At 43.8% G+C, this 14,918-nt stretch overlaps 2 protein-coding genes across 3 annotated transcripts; one reads left to right on the top strand and one right to left on the bottom strand.

Moving 5' to 3' along the window:
* Positions 1–196: 196 nt before the first annotated feature.
* On the bottom strand, positions 197–8,089 carry LOC131700498 (argininosuccinate lyase-like). The gene is made up of 17 exons (XM_058998035.1): positions 7,966–8,089; positions 7,621–7,691; positions 6,682–6,876; positions 5,913–5,996; positions 5,592–5,648; positions 4,912–5,009; positions 4,551–4,628; positions 3,652–3,729; positions 3,375–3,427; positions 3,008–3,070; positions 2,664–2,778; positions 2,327–2,411; positions 2,172–2,231; positions 2,000–2,083; positions 1,445–1,525; positions 1,195–1,301; positions 197–747 (listed from the first exon to the last, which is right to left on the bottom strand). The coding sequence occupies exons 2-17, from the start codon at positions 7,633–7,635 to the stop codon at positions 603–605; spliced, it is 1,398 nt and encodes a 465-aa protein (XP_058854018.1). The 5' UTR covers positions 7,636–7,691; positions 7,966–8,089; the 3' UTR covers positions 197–602.
* A 138-nt stretch (positions 8,090–8,227) lies between these two features.
* Positions 8,228–14,491, top strand: LOC117963295 (DNA-directed RNA polymerase III subunit RPC9-like). Of its 2 annotated transcripts, none has more exons than XM_058998032.1 (6): positions 8,228–8,435; positions 9,872–9,908; positions 10,086–10,184; positions 10,715–10,809; positions 11,801–11,858; positions 13,861–14,491. In XM_058998032.1, exons 1-6 carry the CDS (start codon positions 8,428–8,430, stop codon positions 14,029–14,031), a joined length of 468 nt encoding a protein of 155 aa, XP_058854015.1. In that variant the 5' UTR covers positions 8,228–8,427; the 3' UTR covers positions 14,032–14,491. The 2 variants fall into 2 exon arrangements, with proteins under 2 accessions (XP_058854015.1, XP_058854016.1); XM_058998033.1 differs by lacking the exon at positions 8,228–8,435 and adding an exon at positions 8,522–8,540.
* Positions 14,492–14,918: the final 427 nt, after the last annotated feature.

Raw genomic sequence — 14,918 nt, 5'->3', positions numbered from 1 at the left:
AGCAGCTAGTCGAAATTACCCAGCAACCACTGCAACATATTTATCAGGACAGGACTAGAAAGCATCAACTAAGTGAACCAATGTGGTTCTGTTATTCACAAAATCTCAGCTTTTTTTTTTGCCCTTAAAAAAAAAATTAATAAATTACGCTAGGTTTATACAATGTTTAAAAAAAACACACAAAAAAAAACACACACAATTTCAAATGTGTTTACTACAGTTAGGGCTAATGGATTTCAGGAAATGAGGACAAAACAAAAATTACAAAATTCATTTTAATTCACTTTTTTTTTTTTTTTTTTTTTTTACAGAATTTCATTTCAGAAACACGTTTTTGTTTGTATTGTGTTTTATTTTCTAGAACACACTGACCCTTGGTAAGGGCCACGTTTTGAAAGCGTTCACTCCCGCTTGAATGAACTCATCTTTTGTGAAAGATGGAAATTCCACAGTAAATGTACAAAGCTGAGAAACAAACAACTAGGGAGTGCTTAAGAGAACTTCAGTTTTGCAAAATCAATAGGTTTTTTTTATTTTCAAGAAACCAGGAGTTATTAAAGACTGGCGTAAACTCTTTGAAAGCATGTCCCGGAGCCCCTTGACTAGGACCTGCGTGGTTTGAGCCAGTCTCGGATGTGCTGGATCTGGGCTCTCACACTGCTCTCGGCTGTGCCTCCCGGAGCGGTGTACTGTTCAACACTGTTGGTGTAATTCCACACCAGAGACACATCGCTCTCAAACAAGAGGCTGGAGACACAGAAAACAAATCAGTTCAGTATGTAAGCATGCACATCCTTTACAGACCACATTAAAAGCACCCCATAATAAATGTGCCGTTCTGTCAAACCCTCAGTATGGAAGTGAATTGCCATTGATTAGTACTTGATTGTAAAGGTGGGGGAAGGACAGCATGGCTTGTTTTGAAATCAACACATTAAATGGATTTATTTAATACCTGCTGGTAAATACTTCTTAAAAAGGCAATTAAGAGTATCGGCACACCATGTTAAAGCCTCTAAAACCACAACATTTGCAAACCCCAATGCGACGTGGCGACACTGTACGACTACCGCAAAGGAAGTCCTGATACTGGTCTTCAGAGATTGCCTGACTGGGGTTCTCTTTTTTTAGAACAGTTTTACTGAGGAGGTTCAAATCCTTAGCTGAGAGGAGCCGGCCATGTGAAATACAAACCTGATTGTCTTTAAGTCTTCCAGGGTTAGCTGGTTGAGAGGAATGCCTTTGGTCTCAGCTAAATGAACAGCCTTCCCTGAGGCACCATGGGCTTCTCGAAAGGGCATCTGCATTGAAGACAAAGCACAGACTTGAGATCCCAGCAAAACACCTGGAAACGACTTATTTAATAATCTGTAACACAGTTTATATATATTATCACACAGCTGCTGGTTTCAAGTGCTAGGGCTCTGCTAGTTTAAATACTCACTCCTTTTCTGACGAGATAATACGCCAGATCTGTAGCGAGCATGTCTGTGCTCAAGGCAGCTTCCATTGCAGTGCGATTGACCTGGAAATTAAAAACAAGCAAACAACGTCCTAATCAAATACTGGACACGTATCGACACGAACAGAGGCATTGAGAAAAACTAAAGACTGTTCACAAAAGCCTTAGATACACCTAAAAGCATGCCTGTGTTAGTAATGTAATACAAACACTAGATTACCAAAAGTATTGGGACAATAAGGAAATATGCAAGGCTGTTAATTCAATACCATTTATTCAATTTCTAATAGGGTGATACTCAACCTCTGGCAACAATCACAACTCTGACCCTCTCACTAACACTTTGTAGGTATCAGGCATAATATTGCACTGTTCCTTAAATCAGAGTAAGTGACAGTTCTTTACTGGCACATGTCATTGATTAATGGATCACTGATTAATTGAAGCTTGCAAAATAAAAGCCACGGTGATCAAAAGGATTCATTATTGCACCTCTAAGCACAGGCAATATACCGTGAGTAACATTCTTCACCTTACCTTGAGGGTGGAAATGACGCCTGTAGCGACCTGCAGCACGGCACACACTGTATCATAACTGTCAAACATGGCCTCCTTGTCTTCCTGCAGAGAAAAGGTAGCAGAATACACAGTTACACATCAGCACTGCACAATAAAAAGAATCAAATAAAAATCCGCTTGAGATCCAGACCTGCAAGTCTTTGTTGTACGTGCTTGGAAGTCCTTTCAGAGTCATCAGAAATCCCGAGCACTTCACAGAAAACCAAAGAGACAGAAACAAGGAATGAAGATATATAAAACACACACGAGAACGCCCTTTCAGATGCTGAACTCCAAGATACTTACCCTGCCGAACAGGCGTCCTGCTTTACTGCGGATCAGCTCCAAACTGTCTGGGTTCTTCTTCTGAGGCATTAAACTGCTCCCGGTGCTGGAAAACAGACGGGCAGCCTTTGTACTATCTATCGAAGAGGAAAGACTTCGTTCTGCTGTCGCATGTGGGATTTAACTAGAACGTTTATGTTCAATTAATGATCCACTGCTGACGTGCCACACAGATACACGGGACATAAAATATCAGATTTACCACCAGTGCAGCGATTTAAATGAATGCATCATTTCCAGTTATCGTTTAAACTCATCCTGCAGCTTGTGCTCCAGCCTCCTGTGGAGGAGCCGTTACCTGTAGGCGTCGGAGAGAGTCACGAAGGCAAACTCCTTGGTGCTGTAGATGATGAGGTCTTCTGCCATCTTACTGAGGTGCGTCACACACAGGGAGGCCCAGAACAGGAACTCCGCTGAGAAGCAGGCAGAGGCACGGGGCGTATCAGGAAAGGAACGCACACAGAGCACATTGCACAAGTCTGGATCACCACACACTCTAAAAATAGGCATTTCATAACACAACATTTTCCTTTGAAAGGAAATGGAATTGATTTTAAAAAGGGATTGGAATTGAAAGGAATTGTCCCCACCCCTTGATGGCTTGATAATTGCGTAAAAGTTGACACGATCAGAAAGACATACCAACAAAGTCCCGGTCGCTGGTGGCATCCATACTGTTCAGACTAATGGCATCAAAGCGCAGCTCTGTAATCCACAGGAAGAGAGAGGCAGTGGTTAATTGGATTGTTTCCCCTCTCGCCATTTATTTATTAACTTATTTAAAATTGCATTCACTGGAAAAGCCGTATGAAATACAAACCGCTCGTTTACAAAGGCGTCCCAGGAGGGAGTTACAGTTCCACACAAGCATGCAGTGAACGCACAGTCTTACAAGCCCTGTGTGTGTGTGTGTGTGTGATTACGGCAGTCACTTCACGTCATGTGCAATCACAAGGCTGCTTCAATCTCTGTTCAGCATCAATATTAGTTTTAACAAATCTGCATTTACCTTTCCGAAGAAGATCTCGGTCAATGTTGAAGGGATTGCCAGCAATCGCGCCGCTATATTTCAAAATAAATAAATGAAAGAAAAAAGGCTGCATTGTACTTTACATTCCACCGTACATTAGCGATACAGAGTAGGTTCACATATCCGTGTATTCTAGGTTGCTAGCAGTAATAGACGGCCAGTTACAAGCTGAAAACGCATTTAGGTTCGCCTCAGAATCCGTATTTGATTTCCTAGTAAAACATTTGAAAGGTGGAGGCAGGGAGTAATACTGTACCTTCCCAAGGGAAGGATGTTCACTCTGTGGCTCATTTCCTCCAGCTTCTCAGCATCTCGACACAGCGCAGCAGCGTGGCTGAAAACACGAAAAACACACTTTCATTCAGTTTGCATCAATGCAAGGTTCATCATCACAGCCAAAAAAATAATCATTGCGGACACTCGTACTCGGAATTGCCTTTTTAAAGAAGCGTTTACTGATATTAAATAAAATCAATTCATTAATGTGTTGATTTCAAAACAAGAAAAGCTGTCCTTCTCTCACCTTTACAATTGAGTACTAATCAATGGCAATTAACTTCCACAGTGAGCGTTTAAAAAGCAGACTGGAGGAGAGTTTTCCTCTCACCCGAGCATTTATACTGCTGTACCTGCTGATAAATACTTCTTAGGCAGTTAAGAGCAGGAGTATCAAAACACCCTGAATTGCTTCACTGGAGAAGAGATGAGGAAGAAAATACCACAGACACTAAAACACCAGTTTCAGTTTCGTAACTATTTCAGTTGTGCAAACCTTGCACTGGAGCACAGAAACGTAGTCAGTTCTTCTAAGTTCCAGTGCTAGAGAATGAATCCAGTGTCACAGTGGCAGTTGTTTGAATGACACTGTGACTCAGCAGCAAGTGCTGGAACCTGAAACCACACATGGCTGTTTTTAGAACAAACATAAGCTTTTTGACTACCAGGAAGAAGGAAATAAAAAAAAAAAAAGATTCAGTGCATACCAAAGCAAACCACAGCCCTAAAAGAAATCTGTTTTGTAAACTGCTTGATCATCTTGCTTTGAGAGAATCTCTGTCCACAGACCATGACTATTCATTACTTGAACAGTCTTGCCTGGTTTTGAAAACCTGCCCAGCGCCGCATCGTCACTGGGGAAAAAAAAAATAAACCCACCTGAGGATCCAGTGGCTCCATCGGATTGGCTGGGCCCTCTGCATGTGGGTATACCCGGGGAACAGAATGTCAATCTCCCTGGCAGAGAGACAGAAACAGACAGGTGAAGGGAACTGACGTTAAACTGGTTTCTGTCATTTTTTTTTTTTGGGGTGGGTGTGTCTATACATGACTGTGCATGCAAAGTCTACTAGGCATGTGATGCCACCCTGCATGCAGAAGCAAGGTTTTGGATAGACATGGAGACTGAACTGCTCCCAGTCTGATCAGGATCATTCTAAAGTCCTGCCAACAGGGCATCTTTCATGAGCACCAAGATCAACACAAAATAATTCAATGAATGGGAAAGCAGGTGACTTACGAAGCAGCCCGCTCCATCATGGTGTTGATGAGCTGCAGGAGGTGGCCGGTTACCGTGGAGATGCCATCACGCAGCCACAGCCTCATGTCAGTCACAACCTGCAGGGCCAATCACAAGGAAGCTCTGTGGTTAAAGCACCAATCAGGAGAATGAATCGTGCTAATGGGACTACCCCGTTCCAATTAAAACAATTAGAGCGGCACACTGAGGGAGGCAGTTTCATGTCCTGTATCCTATCCCCTCAGGAGCGGGTTACCAGTGATAACTTGTACAGCTGCTTCAAACAGGATACAGTTCTGTTGCTTATTATAGAGGGGTCCTCTTAGTACTTCACTGATCACACTTATATTATTAACTCTGAAGCTGTTGCTCATATTCCACTGTTGCTATTTTTACTCCAGTGTCATGCTTCTTGCACTAAAAGAATCAAACAAACACAGAATCTTAGGACTCGCGATCGTCAGATTACATACCGCTATCCAAGAAAATGTTTCATGCGGTTCAACAAACGTCCAGCAGGTGGCATTTGTGTACCTACTATGTCTAAACTGGTTTGGTCAGTTCTAATTCAAGCTCGCTAAAAACGCGGTGATCATGCCCTGTGATCCTTTAACCTGACAAAAGGTTTGCCATTGACAAGAATTGTCATCAGACTGATGAGAGAAGCTGCACAGCTTTACCTGATCGTTTCTGCTTCGACCAGTGTGGAGTTTACCGGCTGCCTCTCCTATCAGCTCCTAAAACACACAGAGCAAGACATCATCATTCAGAAAAGCAAGAGAAATACTCAGGCGATGGAGAAGAGGAGGCATACAAGGTGGCACTCTGAGCCCTCATGCCCAGTAATGCTCTTATGAATTTGCAGCGTCTGAATGTCCTACAACCTTGTAAATAAACTGAAATCCCATGTCAGCACTGGACAATAACCATATTTAAAAGACAGATAGCCAAGACTTGATCATGAACATTATTTGAATGATATAAAAGCAAAAGTCCTGTACCTTTAGTCTCCGCTCATTGGCTGTGTGAATGTCTTCATCACCTGCTTTGATGTCAAAAACTCCTTTGGACCATTCTTCAAAAATCTGTTAGAAGGGAATATTTAATGCATCTGCAAAGTGTCAGCTTTAATACTGTTTATATTCACTCCCAATGGGAATTAAAAAGTCACACAACAGAACGAGGCACATGATGTTCTCATTAAAGGCTGAAATTAGGGACTTTTCTATGGGAGTCCAGCACAGCAGCACGTCCAGCAGCCTCTCATAACACCGTCACATCTGCACTGTAGCCAGGGCCTTTTCTAGCGCCTCACTGACACCAAGCCAAGGGAGACAAAGAAACTGGCAGCACAGTCACATGAACCAATTCACAGCCCTCTGGTCTTTATTCAGAAAACACCCTCGCTTGTGTTTTACACTCTGGGTGTCCTCGCCAGTTCTAGCAGACTCTGGGTTGCCAGCAGGACAGAGTGGGTTACACGCGGCTTTGTGGTATGGTGTACGATAGAGGACACTGCCAGGACTGTCTCATGCTCCCAACAAAGACCCAAGACAGGTTCACATGTCCTGTGCTGCAGGCACTGGGAAGCCACCCTCAGGAGGGGTCCTGCTATCATCTGCAGAGGAAGTGAGTGTGAAAGTGTAGTGGCAGGATAAACTGGCTGGAAAACGTGGTCCAGGATCTTAGTTAAAACCTGGGTCATTACCCCTTTACCCCTCGAATCGCCTGTGTGCTGTACAGCAAACACTACAGTAACGGTTACAGTACCTTGTCCATCCCTTCCAGAATCTGCTCCATTTCGGCCTTTGTGACCAGCCCAGCTTTCTCCAAAGCCTTTACATAGGCCTTGCTCCCCTGAATATCGGCCGCCCACATTCGCTTATCGTAGTGAATGGAGGCGTTGAATTTCTCCATGATGGGGTCCGTCGCTCCCACGAACCTGCCACCCCACAGCTTGTTTCCCTGCCAGAGACAGACAGCACAGCTCAGTAAAACACAGGGACACCCCCCAGGGGTTAACAGAGTTTAACCAGGGTTCTGGAAACCAGACTTCATGAAGTAATCGAGTATCCTTCTACCCAGAGACACCAAGGCTGCCTTGTTAGGATAAAAATAAAAGCAGGATTTAATAAGCTTCTTGGAGACTCAATTTAGTATCCTAGGTTTTTTTTTTTTTTTTCAAAACTCAAATTTGTTGTATCTTTTTAGATAGATAGAAGGGCTTTTGTCTGAAATTATGCACACACACACACACACATATATAATTTAACCTTTTGTGTACATTGTTTTCATTTTTGTACACTGCAGTTCTAGATAGATAGACAGATAGGCTACAGTAAATAACCAGTTAATAACGGGTAGTTAAAGATTTCTGACACAGCCAGCATCATTTTAAAAAGGGGCAAGAAAAAAAAAAAAGACAGTTGCCAAATACTTCCTAAGTCGACGAATGTGATTCAGTGACGAGCAGAATGTCCAATATGTTGCAATAGCAGACAAACCTCAAAAAGCAGTGTATCTAACACATGAAAGCGTCTCTGTGTAACATTGCACCGCGCAGAGATCCCAGATGCTTCCTCCTTCATAACTATCACCCCCTGTATGTTTGTTTTTATTTTCTATACAGTATCCAATCCAGTATACACTGAAATGACAGCGGCATTACCCGTACTCACACCCAGCTGTGTTAACATAGCAAAGTCCTACCTCAGACGAAGCCATTAGCGTTGATCTTGGGTGTAACCGCGTCTGTCTTCCAGAAAAGGGCGAATTGAATCCTGTTAAAAAGATATTTCCAGTACGACAATATTAATACGTTTTCAAAATACGATTACATGCAACGTGCTCCTGTAATGTATCAGTTACATGTCCCCTAAACGCAACAAGGTGCTGGAATGCAACCAACAGTTGCACCAAACATATTAAAACACTGAATAGAAGGAATCACACGCGAAATGCATTACAACGCATGTCTATACTATCGGATTTTCGATGCTAGTCGAAAGTGTTTAGCCTGTTACGCATTTTTTAATGAAATTATATCCGTGATACCTGTGCAAGCTGTTGACTGTAATCAACCCCCCGGAGAAAGTTTGCTATAATTGAATTCATAACCTCTCGGTTGACTCTTTATACGGGGGAAGTCTCTTAGCCCCGCCTTGTGAGTTTGGCCCCGCCCCGCGAGGAAAAGAACGGCGAACCCCAGGCGTTGTGAAACATATTAATATTCATGAGCCCAGCAACTGACCAATCACCGCGCTTTAAAGTGGTGACATTTCTTAATTAGACCGTGTTGGTCGGTTCAAAGTCCTGCTGTTTTCAGGGGTTGTTCTGTCCCTGGGTATTACACATCATTAGCACTAGGAGACTGGAATAAACACTCCTTTATTGATATGCGGTCATTAAAATTTAAATAAAAAAACAACATTGTTTCACATAGGAACCAATTTAAGAACACCAAGAGAGAGGAACACCCGGAATTTAAAACTGGTACACACGCCGGAGAGAGGCAGGATGGAAGTGTGAGATCATTTTATTTATGTTTTTAAATGTGTCTCTGCACTTGTGTGTGTGTGTGCTGTGATATTAAATAGATGATTTAGCACGTACGTCTTGCAGTACGAACGGTAGGCGTTTTTGCATGTTAACTGTATTGTTAGCGTGTGTACACAGTCACCACACTGCATACAGGCTCCAGGGAGCATTGCAATGTTACTGTATTAATGTAAAGAAGTCTTGGCGTGCTGCAACAGGCTGACGTTAGAGGAATGGATTTAAAAAACGTGTTAATACTCCACCTTACTGCAATAGATATGCTTAACAACGGTAGTTTATATATTTATTTTTTTGTCGTATTTCATTTTTGTGAAATAACAGTTTCAAAGCCCCTCTATCTACCGGTGTACCGTTTTATTCTACTCGGTGATTTCCTGGCATCGTTCTTCATATCGCAGTCTTGAATATGAATACGGTGATGCACCCTTAACGCTCGCAATACGTCACTGAAGAGTCCGGGCATTCGCTACACAGAAACACCAGGTCCACGCAGTAATGAAAATAGCCACTCGGTGGCGCCAGATCACTGTCTCTGACAAAGCAGACAGAGCCAAATAATTCAGAGCTCCAGACAAACTTTCTCTTTGTTCAATGGCTCCTAGGCCAAAAAAAAACTCCAAACCTCCAGCTGTTGGGTGCCACTTTAGGAGCAAATTGGTTGCTACCATATTTAACTGCTTAAAACGCAACAGCAACGTATTAAGACGACAAACTGATACTAACTTGGATACGAATTTGGTCCCATTCTGCTGAATGGGTTTATCTGTGCAGCTGGTGACTGCAATACATTATTTATTTATTTATTTATTTATTTATCCTCAGCGTTACACTTCCTAATTACAACCTACGATTTGACCAGCGAAAGACAACATAGGTTTACAGGAGTTCATAAAGATATTTTTTTTCAGCTCCACACGGCAGCCTTTCACAAAAGTTTTTCTTGTTTAATTATTGACCCTTTTTCTGCGTTTCAGTCCGACATTTACAGTCATTTTCTTCATTTGAAGTTTTTCAAGGCATTTTGTTAACGGCACGCGTGCAGCACACACAGCCCCCTGAAGTGTGTTTTTTTTCGCTGTTCTTGTTCTAAATTTCTTGAACGCGGCAGCGCATTTTAAGCGACATGTTTACCCGGCAGTACGCACACACGTTTGGTCACCATCGCTCCTGTTGCGCGGCACGGTGCTAACCCTATTCTTGAACCTCCATGCATTTGAATTTGATCTTCAGTCCTTCTTGCACTTCACTTCCGAACATGTAGTGCGGGCTTTTTATTTATTTATTTATTTAGTTATTTAGAGCGACGTTATAGCGTATTAATAAATAATGCCACCTGTTTTTAAAGGGAGAGGCAGCATTTTATGTGTTTCATAAATGATAATTGCTGTTTTTACTTTTTCAGGAAGGATACGAACACGGCAATGCTCAGCAATTATGAGGTATGTTTCAATGAGGAGATGGCTGGTAGGGGCGCCAGACTCCCATTGCACAGCAGTTGGACCCATGCCTGGTTTTACTAGGAGTTTAATAAGACACCCCTCCTTAGCTTGTTACCTCTACACTGGGAGCTTGTGCGTTTTCAGATTTGCACATACTGTGACTTGTGTTTCTTGCAGGTGTTTCAGCTGCTGACGGACCTGAAAGAGCAGAGGAAGGAAGGGCTGAGGAATAAGAACAGCACTGGACAGCAGAATCTGAACACCATCATGTATGAGGTGAGTGAGGCAGCAGTGTGTCTGTACCGTACACCACACGAACCTCAATACACACACACGCACGCACGCGCACACACACACACATATATACAGGACTGCTCCGTCTCGCACTGCCTTCCACTGCCTCCTCCACACCCACCTGTTTGGACATCACTTGATCTATCTCTCCTGCCTACTAAACACTGGACTTCCCTGACCTCAGGATGCGTTGCTGGATCCTCAGCTGATGCGCTATCCGTCCACTGTTGCACTGCTATGATGTCATTGCAGATCTAACTTGCTGTAAGCCTAACTGGCAGCATCCTAGTTCAGATTGTATTTTAGTAGTGTTATTTGCACTTACTGTAAAGTATACTGTATTATATATAAATCTTGCATTGTAGCCCTGTGCTGCCCTGTAACACCTGTAAGTCGTCTAAAGGCATCTGCCATGTAAATAAATAAATACTAGATTTATCTATATATCCATATCCCATGGGATGTAAATAATCCGGTTCTGTGATGTGCCATCTCGTTCTGTTTCCTCCCAGACTCTGAAGTATCTGTCTAAGACGCCATGTAAACTCCAATCCCCAGAGATAGTGAGAGACTTTCTCACTGAGATGATTCCACACAAGCTCACAAAGTAAGTAGCGCTGCAGCACAGCCAGGTCAGAGCTAGCCCCGCTGTGCACCGATACCCCCCTCCCATTGAAAAGCTCCTGCGTGGTATTTAAACAGACAGACCCAGAGCGCTGCAGCACAGCCAGGTCAGAGCTAGCCCCGCTGTGCACCGATACCCCCCTCCCATTGAAAAGCTCCTGCGTGGTATTTAAACAGACAGACCCAGAGCGCTGCAGCACAGCCAGGTCAGAGCTAGCCCCGCTGTGCACCGATACCCCCCTCCCATTGAAAAGCTCCTGCGTGGTATTTAAACAGACAGTCCCAGGTGACTCTAGTTAATTCACTGGGGCCTGGATTAACAGTGGTGTCGGTGCCTAATTGTCATTATAATCCACCAGTGTCTGATTTCAGGCTAGTGTTGAAATAAAGAAGAAAACAGATCGGGTATTTTCAAAGTGTTTTAAATAAGATTCCCGTCATTAATCAGTCTTGTTCCCCAGTCGTTCTGGATAAGTAAGTGCAGTTTTTAAGTGGCGTGCGGGGCAGTGCAGAAGTAGCGCTTTAGATGTACTGTAATTCCATACTGTGCAGACGAGGCCACACAGGATTACGAAATATTACATTCCAGTTCTGAATAATGAAAACCTCCTGCCTGCTTTAGAATGCAACCCCTTCGACGTGCGAGAGCTGTTGTGCGCTTCAAATAATAAGAAAATCCGGGAGGAAGCGGATCCCGGCGCACGCGTGGAGTCCGACAGGCATCGGAGACGCCATGAAAACAAACCAGCCCGCTGTGTCTCATTAAAGCACATTTCAGTTTCATTTGCAGGTCTCTGCTGGACATTTTTAGAAAGCCTTTTAGTTTTTATTAGTTACAGAAAAAACCCCGCCAATATAAAAATAAATCCAATCATGCTTTATTTTGAGCGGCACAAATAACCCGATTTTATTAGCTTAGTAATATAATTTTACCTTTTAATATAAACTATTGTTATTGCCTTTCGTTTCTTAAGGGCTGAAAAACTTCAACTACTGAACCACAGACCCCAAACTGCTGTCGAGATCCAGCTGGTAAGCGTGTTTTAACCCTTATAAGAATGCTTAACCATTTCAGCATCCCACGACAGCCCTGTACAGCTGTAGTAATCGGTGAATAATTTGTTGGTTGGCGACCTCTGGTGGCGTGAAGGGTAATGACAGGGGAAGTGTTCTGTAAGGTGCTGTGCTGAGGAAAGCCGTGGGTTCAAGTCTCAGTCAATGGGACTGCTGGATACTGTCCAGTTCTTGTAAAAAGTGTGACTGGAATGCATGTTCGTTAAGTTTATTTGTGTATAAAATCATTCCTGGTGTAATTGGGGTTAATCGTGATCTTGTCTTTGTGAGTGTCAGTCATTTTGTGTACAACCTGTTAGTCATTTCTCATTTGTGTCAAGTATTCTTCCGGTGCCAAAATAAATATTTATGCCTGTGAGCACGACCAAGTTGCTGTTTCCTGCGTCTGGACTTTGATATTTGCTCATCCAAATCTGCCAGAGCTGCAAATAACTGAGTAGCAAATACAGCAAAACGACATATCGGTTTTTGTACCTAATGCTTCAGATCTTGTTGCCCATGTTTCCCGCTGATGGAAAGCATCCCAGTAATCGGTGATGCTAACAAAAGACAAGGGACCCTCCTCTTTAAAGTAATCCCATCAGGCAGCAGCTATAGCCCGGCACGCCAGGGCACATCAACCGCAGGGAAATCATTACAGTGGAGCAGAAAGACAAGAAAAACAAAACCGAAACCGTGCTGTCTGCAACGTGGCAAACAAGTGAACCACGTGACGCACACTCCGGTCAGAGCAAAGCTGTGTGTTTCAGTTAGTGTGCCTGATTATGGAGGCGATGGAGGAAGTTAGCCTCAGTGATAAGGAATAGATGGGTAAGGAAAGTAAACGGGGCTGGGTGGCTGGGGGATGGTGCTGGGACGCCAGCAGTACTGTCCAGTGTTTTCGAGGTGCTGTGCCCACCTGATGACCCCTGCGAAGCGCCCCACCCAGCCCATTCCAGACGGTTGCCATGCTGAGGCACCAGGGAGTCTGCAAATAGGCTGATCCCTGGGGCCAGCATTACACTTCAGCCGTCAACACAGGGCCAGATGGAAATCCACGTTACCGCAGGTGCTTCTTTCGAAACTGCACAGACCTACATAGCGAATGGAAGTCCACAACGTGCATGATTTATTTGGAATTATTTCATTAGCTGTAAACTTTTTAAACAGCAACAAACATTCAGTCCTAAGCGGGTTTCGCTGTAAAGCTGAAGTCTGGAACACCCGAGTGGATACAGGGCCTTGATAATGAGCCCCCCGTTGGCCTCTGGGATTAGCGGTGAAATGCAAAATGATTTGCAGACCAGTCGTTTTCCAAGTTCAACGAAAGGTCGGCGATTACAGGAGCGTGGCTTATTTCAGCCCGATCCCAGAGCTGCAGGAGATCATCTCTTCTTCACACACTTTGCCAGGATTGACAGATTACAGTACAAGACATTCTGCATGTCTCGAGGGAGATCGATGAGACTCTTGTGAGGCTCTGTGTGAGAGTCCTGTTCCTGGTCATTACTGCAGGCTGTGTTAATGTCTGTTTCTTATCCCTGTTTAATGTTGGCGTTCTCCTCTGTTCACTGTGGCAGTTCTGCAGTCTCTGAAAGCAGGATTGGAGAGTACAAGTCACCAGCCAGCCAGCCAGCCCTGGACTTGCTGTTTAACCTGAGAAATATCCTGTAGTTTCAACAATTTGAAAGAATGAATGAAAGGGAAAGAAAGATGCAAACTTAAAGTTGTTGTTTTTTTATGTTTTTGTTCTTACTGTTTTGTTTTTAATGGCTTCCTTCTACAAAGAAACTTTTCTCTGGGGCAAAAGTTTAATGCTAAACCCCATAACCGATAAACAGCAACATGTACATTTTCAATTCATGTATTTTATAACTGGGATTTCTTACTGATATGCAGCTAACATGCTTGTGTGTGTGTGTGTGTGTGTGTGTGCATGCGTGCGTGCGTGCTTGTGTGTGTCTCCCTCCCTGCTAATCAGATGGTGGAGGAGAGCGAGGAGAGGCTGACAGAGGAGCAGATTGAGGAGCTCCTGCAGACAGTGATGGAGAAGCTCCCAGGAGACCCAGAGGAGGAGAAGGCAGCCCAGGAGCAGGGGGACGCAGAGGGGATGGAGGAGGAGGAGGAGGAGGAGGAAGAAGGGGGGCAGTAGGCTCCTGCAGTGAGTAAACAACCATCCTGGGAGTAGAGAAGCGTGGAAGGGGTCAGGTGTGGAATCAGACTCACTGGAGGCATTGAGGACTTTGGGGGTGAAGCTCTGCATTGCTTGAGCAGGTGCAGGATTGTACCCTGGATTTTATCACAGGAAAATAACCCTGTGTTCTTGTAGCCCAAAACAAGCGCCACCCTTGCAGATCCCTATCCTATCACCTGATTGAACACATGTTTTACATTAAGACTATTCCCCGGGACTTTGCTGGAAGGGGACATTCAGCTGAAAATAGTGATATGACAGACAAGTCCTATTTCCAGAGTGGGGAGTAAAATGATTTCAGCACTAGAAATGAACAGCTCGGAATGCTTCTCTCTGCTTTATCACTTGTGGTTTTAACTATTTTGTTTTGAACTTCTGCAAAGAATGATGCAAGCTTAATAAATCCAGTTGAAACGTATCTATGGATGCCAACATAGTGTTCTGTTAGCTGCTTGTTCAATGTATTATTTTTTGATCAGAAATTCAGGTGTATAAATGCAGTCTGTCACAACGTTGCCTGTCCTCAGGCAGGATTTCTTACTCGCATGGTTCTGACACTAATTAAAATGCCACAGCGTTGTACACGTCATCCATGTGCACAGTATGTAAGCAGTGATGTGTTCCTTGTGTGTGTATCTCGCTACTGCGATCTCATTGAACTGTTTTATCTCGGGGGAGAGGGTGGGGGGGGGGGCTGGCAGGATCGTAACCTTTCTTCCACAGATCAATGCGAACGGACACAATATTTAGACTGCAGGATCATTAGCCCAACAGAAGATAAAGCTGCCAAGTCTGAGTATCGATCTGTGCTGCTTGATTGTATGAAGCTCTTTGAGTATGCAAAC

The sequence above is a fragment of the Acipenser ruthenus genome, chromosome 24, assembly GCF_902713425.1.
Source record: "Acipenser ruthenus chromosome 24, fAciRut3.2 maternal haplotype, whole genome shotgun sequence".
NCBI lineage: Eukaryota > Metazoa > Chordata > Actinopteri > Acipenseriformes > Acipenseridae > Acipenser > Acipenser ruthenus.
Note: the sequence above shows the minus strand (reverse complement) of the source record. Positions and strands in the feature narration are given on the sequence as shown.

Bases quoted from the DNA above. Each gene is read 5' to 3' on its own strand.
- LOC131700498 (XM_058998035.1), bottom strand. The intron at 4,629-4,911 runs GTAAGTCACCTG...TCTCTCTGCCAG, and splicing joins ATGATGGAGCGGGCTGCTTC to GGAGATTGACATTCTGTTCC. The intron at 3,730-4,550 runs GTGGGTTTATTT...TCGTGTTTTCAG, and splicing joins TGGAGCCACTGGATCCTCAG to CCACGCTGCTGCGCTGTGTC.
- LOC117963295 (XM_058998032.1), top strand. The intron at 10,810-11,800 runs GTAAGTAGCGCT...TCGTTTCTTAAG, and splicing joins ATTCCACACAAGCTCACAAA to GGCTGAAAAACTTCAACTAC. The intron at 11,859-13,860 runs GTAAGCGTGTTT...CCTGCTAATCAG, and splicing joins CTGCTGTCGAGATCCAGCTG to ATGGTGGAGGAGAGCGAGGA.